Source organism: Perissodus microlepis, chromosome 22 (genome assembly GCF_051167445.1).
Source record: "Perissodus microlepis isolate ML-2025 ecotype Zambia chromosome 22, ASM5116744v1, whole genome shotgun sequence".
NCBI classification, from domain to species: Eukaryota; Metazoa; Chordata; class Actinopteri; order Cichliformes; family Cichlidae; genus Perissodus; species Perissodus microlepis.
In genome coordinates, this window is record NC_140481.1 from 29,269,294 (window position 1) to 29,278,897 (window position 9,604).

Below are 9,604 nucleotides of genomic sequence, written 5' to 3' on the forward strand. Positions count from 1 at the left end.
AAATGTCAGATTAAGGGAAAATGTTTGTGAGCAACTGAATTTCAGTAAAAAATCATCATGATGAAACCTTTAAATCTGTGATGCAGAAGCAGCCAATTCATGTGAATGTGAGATTAGAAGAAAATGAAGATTATCTGCAATCTCAGCTTCTTACAGAGTGCCTAACAGAAGCAGTCTACTAAAGTCACTTGTTCCTCTTCTTATAGAATCATCAAACCATTTGTTTCCACAGCAGTAAGATGCGTATCAGCAACATTCCTGTCCTAGCAGCTCTTTCTGAACATGCTGAGACCTGCTTCACTCAAACAGAAAAAAAATCTCACAGAATTTCCAAAGTCCATATGAGCCTGAGGAAAAAGAGAAATAGTGATGGACATGAAACAGAAGCTTAAATGCCTTCTAAGTTTTCTTTCTATTGAACAGCTGTAGATATTAAACATCTCATGCAAATGAAATGAAGTTGTAGCAAATATGTAAAAAAAACCCATCTCTATTTAATAAATGCAAGTTTACTAGTTTTCTATTTACTCCCATGCCATGAACTCTTCCAGAGTCACATCTGTGGCAGCATTATTAATTCTTGTAATTTATTTGAAGGCATGCATACACGCACACATACACAAACACACAGGATCAGTTTCTGCACCATTTGTAAGAACTGAAACACGAGACCTTTAGCTCCACCTGCTGGTGTGTTCAGCTGCCTGTAACGTTAAAGTTCTGATGTAAAGAACAATATTTTCACCAAATGGAATAAAATGAAAGAACCAACTGAGAAGTAAACAAATAAAAAACAAAAAAACAAACGGGAAAGATGAGAGAATGAGAACATTATCTGCTATGTGAGGTTTGAATGTTTTTTCTGTTTTTTCTTTTTTTCTTTTTTTTTATGCTGGCTGTTATGTGAGAATAACTAATGGAGATCCTAACAGAAAATTAGGAACTTGCCTTCTATCAGGCAATCTGTGCAATCAGATTGCGATCAACAGTGGTTCACTGAAAAAAAGAAAATAGTTGAACCAACTTAATTGAATTATTTCAATTGGTAACACCAAATTTAATTAAGTTCTTTGAAATGAAGTTAATACATTAGATTAACACAACTGATTTAAGTTACATGTACTTAATAAATTATTGTTGTCAAATAAACATTTTGCATTAATCCAACTTAAAATTAAGACATTTCAACTTAAAGTTTTCAGTTTTTCCAACCCAATAATTTGCATAACCCAAAAGTAAAATATTGCTCTTTGCTAACCTAATAATGTGGTTTAGTGTAAATTACTTTTTGTAGTGACTCTAAAATGAAATTTTAGTTTGTTTAATAAAGCTTAAATCAAAATTTTAAGTTGGCTGAAAATATTTTTCAAAAATTCAAAATCCAATTTTTTTTTTTTTTTAAATGCTTTATTGTATAAATGTAATAAAGTATTACCTTTATGGCAACCAACACAGCTTTTGGTCAAACACATTACACATTTGTCCTTTTTAAAACACATATGCACAAAATGCAAGTAACGCTTAGTAGGACCACAAAGTTGTCATCAAAGTGTAAAGTGCAACACAGTATTACACAAATATCAATCTCAACACATATAGTGTCAACTATGAAAAAGTGCCCCAAGAGTATACAGAAACTTCTCTTCAGCTATAGCCAATGAATAAATATCTGAACAGTGTAGCTGACCAATGGGGATGAAAAAATATAAACACTCCTTTAGAGTTTTAGAATGTCACAACAGTTTGTTGTATAACTGAGCACATCAAACCTGAAATGCAACCTTTCCCTTGAAACGAAGGCAAATATGTCTGAAAAAAAATTAAAAAAATAAATAAAAATACCATACAAAGTATGTATAAAAGCACATTAAATTGGGGTTTGAGGTCTCTTGGAGCATAAAAAAGGCCCAACATCCAAAAGAGACTACATATTTTACATGCTATATGTCCAAACACAGTTGTTCCTTCGCATTATGGCACAAGGCCATTTGTTGGTCATTGTTCTGTGCCATTACTGGGAGCTTTGAAGTTTGATATACAGATTTTGGACTTTGGGGGACATCTTGTGCTGATCAAGCTGCATGAAGATTTTTTGGAGCACTTCAAAAGTGAACGAAAGGGTTATGGATAAGCTAGGTTGAGTGCATAGATCAAACCTAGAAGCAGGGCACAAGCTGAGGCAACCGAAGTTAGTTCATGCAACACTTCCACACCCTCAATGACAATGCCAATGTCTTCAGGTGGCTCCTGCAGTCCCTCCCCCTCCTTCCGAATCACATACACTGCCATGGTGACCACCTCCAGGTCCCTCTGAACATCATCTGCTCCACAGTCCTACAGAGGGGTACAAGACACAAACACAAATCATCATTAGCCTCACTTCTTACTGTGATTAAGTGTTTGGGTGATGTACCAATATGTGTTATGTGCTGGGCTATTTCTTGGCTGGGTGTCATCACACACCAGAAACAGCAGAGAGAGGTGTATCAATCTGACTCTAATCAAATTGTAAGCAAGAAAGATAAGATTTCCCAACATGTCAAACTATTCCTTTGAACTTGAATAATCAAGTAAGCCCGTCTTACTTAAAACAAAGTCAATCCAATATGTAATGTGTTGTTGCTGGGAATTACATAATGTCCAATATGGTCATGATAATAAATACATGTCAGCAATCCAACTATGGTTCACGTGTTATGTTTGTTCTAACAGTTAACTTTTTTTGTGTCCCTTTGACAAGATGTGCTGACAAACTGTTGAAACTTACAAGGTATTCCTTGAACAGGCCATCTGCATCTTCTCCCAGGAAGATGGTGAGGGCTTTCAGCACACATTCCCTCCGATGATTAATGTCCACAGTCTAGAACAACAAATGTTGATTAATTTTAAACTCTAAATTTCATAAGACAGACATCCTTACTCTTATTGCTTAACTTACATATACTTTATTTAAAAACAGTAATTCACAAGCCCAGAGATTCATTACAGAACGAAAAGGGGATGAGTTCAGTGGTGTATTTTTTGAGTCGCTAAAAACATTCATGCATATGAAAGCCATGATTAGCATTGGCCTGCCCATATTGTCTTTATGAAGGATTCAGATATATTTTGACAGCCCTCTTAGTTACGAAGTATCTTGTTTGATGGTACAGATTTACCTGGTCCAATGTGTCCATGATGTTCGCAATCTTTTGGCGTGTTGCTCCTCCTTTGGCACGTATGACTTTGATCAGCTGACTTGAGTGCATGTCTAACTGGGCCATGAACTTCCACTCAAGAGGAACAGCCATGAGCCTCTGGAACTCTGTATTTATCTAAAAACAAAACACAAATGACAGTAGATATTGTATTATGGAACAAAATGCTGAAACTGATTGTATGCCAAAATGTCTATATCCCAAAAAGTATAACATATATGGGAATTCAAAATGTAAATTCTTTCATTAAGTTCAGTGTTATAAAATCTCAACCACATCAAGTTATGACCGATTCATGAAAGTTAACTGCAATAAATCCTGAAGCATACAGACTTCGATCACTTCAGTTCCATTCTTACCTCTTTCTGTGTGAAGAGTGCAGGCCATCTGTCCTTCAGTTCCTGAATGCTTGGTTCTTGGTTTACCACCTCATGTCGTCTGTAGGCAAACGTGTTAGCCATTTTGTCTGCGATGACCCTTTCATTGTCCCTTATCCCGATCTCTGTCAGAAGTTCTAGTCTCACTTTTTCCATGCTGTCCAGAGTCTCACCAGTAGGAAAGGATGGATAAAAGTTAGCTTCAGAACGTTTTGGCTTCTTCACTTTTTTAGCAGGGAAAGCATCTGTAGTAGCTTTAGATTTCAGTGAGTTTACACACAGCTCTGGACACCCCTGTAATTTGAGCTGGGTCCTGTAGTTTGCCATTTTGTACTTCAGTCGTTGTTTCCAACCGTAGCAGCCATTGAATGATCCAGGTTCTTTCAAACATGGGTGCTTTTTGATAAGGGCCTCTGCAGCTGCGCAGAAATGTGCATCCTCTGGATAGGCCTTGTAACGGTAAATTTCTTCTGCAACTCTTTTCAGGATATCAGACAGCATTCGGGCGCTTAAAGTCAACATTTTTTGGCTCACACGGTACTCAGTATTCCCCCTCTCTAGCTGTAGCTCTGTGTCATATGAAAATTGGGGAATTGCAAAGTCTTCTGGCCACTGTTGTGTTCGAGATGACATAGATTCAGGGGATGAGAGGATAATTGTGTCATTTGATGCCACCGAAATACCGTCATCAGACTCAAATGAAAGAGACAGAGATGAAGTGGACTGATCGGCACTGATCAAAGATGGATTTGTTTGCTGGTGGATCACTTTGATTGTCCCCAAATTCCGAAGTTCGGTGGTAGAATTCAGATTGAAGAAGTCGTTGCCAAAGTCTTGGTCCATGTATTGCAGTCTGAAGTTACCTTTTAACCCAAAGGTAGTCTTTATCGTGCTGAGAAGGTCTTCAAGTGACTCTGGGATGCCATTTGGAAGAGTCAGCTTTTCAATGTTGTTCTCTCCTAAAATCACCTTCAGTCTTGCAGGTGTTGAACCAGCCATGGTGGTCTGAGAACAAAGCACAAGCACAGTTAGTGAGGATCAACATGTAAACCACTGACATTTCCAATTAGGAGAATTTAATGTCAAACTAGAGGAAAAGAGAGAAGGCAAAGAGAGGAGGAAAGGGGAGGAGAAAATGAAGAGGAGAGGTGGAGATCAGCTGAGGCAGCGAGGAGAGAAGGCAAACCGAAGAGGAGAGGGGAGGAAAAGAGAGATGGCGAGAATATGGGAGACATTGAAGAGAAGAGAGGAGGTGAGGAGAATATAGGAGACAACAAGGAGAGGAAAGAAGAAAAAGAGAAGAGAAGCAGAAGGGGGGAGAGCATAGGATTAGCATTCACTGACTGGAATCCAGCAACCTGCATTAAAAAAAATGACATAATTGATGAATTGCCAATGACATCATCACACCACTTTGGCTTGCAGTATAAAATAAATATGTTCTGAGAACACATTAGTATTGTATGGGTCTGGGTTTGGTTTTCCCACTTAAGAAAATACTTTATCATATTTTGAGGCCTCACCCTTTAAACATGGACATATCTTTTCAAGGTGACAAGACGCATCCCTCTAATTTTGTAGTCTGCCAGTGGGTAGGTATCATGCAGTTCTTGTGGCTCAACAAGTTCCACTTCTTTGCTTGGTGATGTTTTGAGATCATAAGCTCTGTAGTGTTCCATATACCATCCGCTAAGCTTTTTCAGAATGAAGATTAGTTTGTCCTGCAGTATCACCATTTGGATGATTTCACCAAACTCTGGCAGTCCTCCCAGTGAGCCGTGGATCAAGATCATCCCACACTTGTAGATTAGTCCATTATATGCTACACTTTTAGCCAAGCACACATTGTCCATATCTGGAGACTTCTGTCTCAGTGCATTTGAGATGTCCTTGTTAAGAACATCAATGTGAACAGTGGAAACATCTGTTACTTCCAGTGGGGGTTTGGCAAAGCTAATTGCATGCAAATGATATGCAATCTGATACTGATGTCTCTGTGAAAGGGAAAGAAGTACATTTTTGAAGCATCTGATGCTCCTTGCAACTCTTTTAAAAAAAACTATGCTTTGCTTCGAATCACATAGTCCATAGTGCAACCAGTGGCCCAAACTTACGGATCAAGTATGGATAATGTTCCAAGTAGTGGTGCTTTGGTTTAAGATTAACATCTGGGAAAACCTCTTGAAACTTGATTCTGTGCTCGGAGATCTTAAAACCAAGATATGCAATGGAGTCCTCAGTATGAACAGGACTGACAACAAGATCAACAATGTCCTTCAAGTCTGTTAAGATGTGCCAAGCAGGCTCCTCACAGGGTACACTCTGCCCAACGAACAAAGGCAAAAATCTGGTAAGACTCCAGTTCTCGTGTGCATTCCCTCCTACACTTTTTTTGGATGCAAAACTGAGAGCCACAGGATGAGGTCGATTTGTTTTGTCAGCTCACTTAAAGTTGAAAGATGATATTGCTTCATTCAATGTACATAATGTGAAATACTTTTTTTTTGATTAACAAATTGAGGCAAAGCGCAAGTTCAAAAGGAACAATTCCCTCAAAAAGATCATGTACAACATCAGGTGGAAACCCAGTGGTAACATCAAAATGTGAGAGGTGCTTTGACAAAATACACTTTGATTTCACACCATAATAACTGGGCCATTTGTTTTCCTCAATAATTCGTAAATGATCTGCATGAATGTCTTTTGTTCTTAAAGTAAAGACTTCACTTCTGACTTCAATAGTCTGGAACTCTGATGTTTCTGCAGTGCAAAATCTACATACGTATGTCCCTGAGAAATTTTCAAAGAATCCAGCAATACTGTGTGCACCAAGGTTGTCGGCAACAACACACTGAACAGTGCCTTTTACTGTTCTGCCCAACTTTGACAGAAATATCCCACTCTGTTCCAAAATTACAAGATCATTAATTACAGGTTTTAACACTTTCTCATACCCATAGCACTTCAGATCATTACTTTTGATTAAAGCAGCCAAATAGATTGAGGTTAAAGCAGAATTACAGCCTGGTGGCAAATTACCCAAAACCCAGTACAATCCACAAATTTTATGCTTCCTCCGTGATGTACCAAGGGGATTACATATTTCGAATTCATCAATGTATAATATCAATGAAATGCTTTCCTGCTTGGACAACAGTCCATTTTCATGGAAGAAGTCACCATCGAAGATAGTTTTGTAGTGCACAGAAGTTTTTTGAGGCTGATTATCTACAGTATTCAAATTAACAGCCTGATCCAAGATTGTCTGGCAGTCAAGAATATGCTGCAAAGACTTTAAAATTGAAATATATTGGAATGACTTGTTATTTTTTCGGTCAAGTATATATTCCACTGGTTCCACTACTTTAAAGTGGCTCTTATAGTATGCTTTTCGTCTCCAAGGACTGGAAAGTGGACCTTTATCTCCAATTGCTTTTTTTACAGGGTTTGTCTCACAGAGTACACTGGCTAGCTTTTCAACAACTGACTGGTCAAATTGGCATCCGTTGTCTTGTAATACTTGGCTAATAGTCTTTTGGGTAATCGCCACAGAAACAGAACCAATCAAATAGTTTAACTCCTGCAAAAGCTCATCTACAGCTGCATTAGACACAAGAAAGATGTGTTCCAACTTAAGGAGCACTGAAGCAATTTTAAGCTCAATATCCTTCTCTAAGTTTTCAGAATACCCATTGTCAAAAGCAGAATTTAAATTTACATCACTCTATATAATTTCCACATCTGAAATATCACTGGCAACACTGGCACAAGATTCATCAACAGAACTTATTCCAGGCTTAAATGTGTTCACTGTACCAGAGTGTTTTCTGTATTTATGACTTTTGAAGTTCTCATAGACATTGGTTTTATATTCAGTTTTGGAACACACATGTTACAGTCTCCTTATTTTTAAGATGCTGATAGATATGTTGAAAATATTCTCTTTCTGTGGAGAGTTGATTATGGCCACAAATATGGCAAGTGAATGTGGACGCAGCTTTGGAGACTGCTTGTTGGGCAGGGTGATTTCTTGATAGATGGCTCAGTAGGGCATTCCAAGTCTTGAACCTACATGCACAATTTAAATAAGTGCATGGATATGAGTGGCCTCGTCCGTAATGCCTATGAATCAGTTTGTAGTGTTTGAGCAATTCAGATCTTTTTGTTAATGTTGTCCCAGAGTCCCTGCATCTCCACATGAAGCATAGCACTGGAGAAACAAAGAGACACGCTTTACTGGGTGTATATAAGTAATTTGAGAAAACACAGAGGGAGAGTTGGGCAATATTACAATATATCAATATGGTGATATGAGACTAGATCTCATCTCAGCTTTTTGCCACATTGCCCAACACAAAGCGAATCATTTAAACACAAAATGTATTCATCAAATGTAGCCAGCCCTCTCTAATTAGATTTTAAAGGGATAAGTTCAAAACAAAACCCAAATGCCCATAGGTACATTTTTTTTTTTTGCAATTGTTTTATATATAAAGCCGATTCCTGTTCAGTGTAAAACTGAATTAAGTTTAAATGAGACATTACTATTTTGAACTTGCATACCTTTGTTGTTGATGAAGTGAAAGTACGCAAGTTCACAGGTAAAACGAGCTGCCTGGCACGCCTCCACACAGGAATGCCCCTCTTGAAGTAGTCACAGAGCTGAGAAGAAGTTAGGTCAGAAGGTGGCGATGGGGCATCACATTGGACACCAAGCCAATGGTTGTGGCACTGTCCAGGGTTCCAACCAGAGGTGATGTAATCTTTCTGCCATCAGCAGACACCCCTCTGGAGAGGTTGACAGGAAGGAAAGGAAGCGCTACCCAAAGTCCTAAAGATTAAAGATATGTTCGAGTTAGTCTGTCGATCTTTCATCATGTTTACAGTGTTCATCTGCATCTATGTACTTATATATGTATTCAGACACAGACCAGAAGTGTGCTAGGTCTACAAGAAATCTGATGGCTGTATTTTCTGTGTTCAATAGCGTAATACTTTCTTCTATGATTTCTAATTTTGATTTTCTGCCGCACACCATCTCCCTCTCACACGGCTGATCCGTGCGTGTACGAGCGCTGCACGCACCCTTTCTCCTCGCCTTCTTAACGTCATGTACATTGAAAGCAATGCAAGCGGCAGTAAATGCATGCTTCCTGGAGCCACCACAGCTAAACTTTACCTCCTACATCACCCGTGGCCGTGACCGCATGAACTATTCGCGCCGACAGGCATACTGCGAACAACCACTCGTGTATAAATGCGCGCGCCCGAAGTAACGTAGTCTGAAGAGAACCGCGGCCCAGCTTGCCGCTATAATGTGCTAATGCTAATGAATAACTAACAGTAAGCCAACACCGACACACTGCATGAATACACAACTTTAAGCTAGCGTTACGATATTAAAACAAGAGAGTACCGCCGGCAAACTACTAACTTAACCTACATGTCCAAGCACAAACTACCAACAGGTCTGACATTTCGCTAATGTTAGCAGGGCTGAATGATAGCGGTTTGGTCCGGTCAGTTTACTAAACACTTAACAAACTTAACAATACAGTTGGAATATTTTTATATTTAATATATTAAAATATGTGTTCTACATTTGACTTACCTTCAAGGACTATGGAAAAAGTAATATCTTCGTTACCTTATTGACCAAATTGTTCACGAGGTCCTGCCTGCAGCCAAGTGCCTCTCAAATTGTTGTTCTCAACCGCAGGTAGACAATTCTGGAGAAGGCGGAGACGTCATGACATCAGACGCACTGCGTCACGAGAAACCTAATTGATGCAGGTTGACTCTAATGAGAATAGCAGGTTACATGTGTACTGAGGGAACAACACGTAATAACGAGTCGATATACTCCACAAATGTAGACTGGCTCCACTAAAGCAGAAATCTTAATGAAACTCACTCTGAACTTTACGTAACTTCAACTACTGCTGAAATACACTTTTTAGAGTGTTGTTTGTGTGCAACACCAACAAGCTCCAAGTTGTTTCTGGGATCTCCTGCGAGCCACTCACCCAG

At 38.9% G+C, this 9,604-nt stretch overlaps 1 protein-coding gene across 4 annotated transcripts; it reads right to left on the reverse strand.

The window, feature by feature from the left end:
* Window positions 1-1,218: 1,218 nt before the first annotated feature.
* LOC146363454 (uncharacterized) lies at window positions 1,219-9,377 on the reverse strand. Of its 4 annotated transcripts, none has more exons than XM_084919811.1 (6): window positions 9,222-9,377; window positions 8,138-8,405; window positions 3,557-4,579; window positions 3,159-3,314; window positions 2,768-2,860; window positions 1,219-2,334 (listed from the first exon to the last, which is right to left on the reverse strand). In XM_084919811.1, exons 3-6 carry the CDS (start codon window positions 4,571-4,573, stop codon window positions 2,122-2,124), a joined length of 1,479 nt encoding a protein of 492 aa, XP_084775937.1. In that variant the 5' UTR covers window positions 4,574-4,579; window positions 8,138-8,405; window positions 9,222-9,377; the 3' UTR covers window positions 1,219-2,121. The 4 variants fall into 4 exon arrangements, with proteins under 4 accessions (XP_084775937.1, XP_084775939.1, XP_084775940.1 ...); XM_084919813.1 differs by having other exon boundaries at window positions 9,186-9,377; XM_084919814.1 differs by lacking the exon at window positions 9,222-9,377 and having other exon boundaries at window positions 8,138-9,162.
* Window positions 9,378-9,604: the final 227 nt, after the last annotated feature.

Coding starts and splice junctions, on each gene's coding strand:
- LOC146363454 (XM_084919811.1), bottom strand. CDS start 4,573: ATGGCTGGTTCAACACCTGCAAGACTGAAGGTGATTTTAGGAGAGAAC. Junction 2,861..3,158: donor TCATGGACACATTGGACCAG/GTAAATCTGTAC, acceptor TTGTTGTTCTAG/ACTGTGGACATTAATCATCG. Junction 2,335..2,767: donor GCCTGTTCAAGGAATACCTT/GTAAGTTTCAAC, acceptor ACCCCTCTGTAG/GACTGTGGAGCAGATGATGT.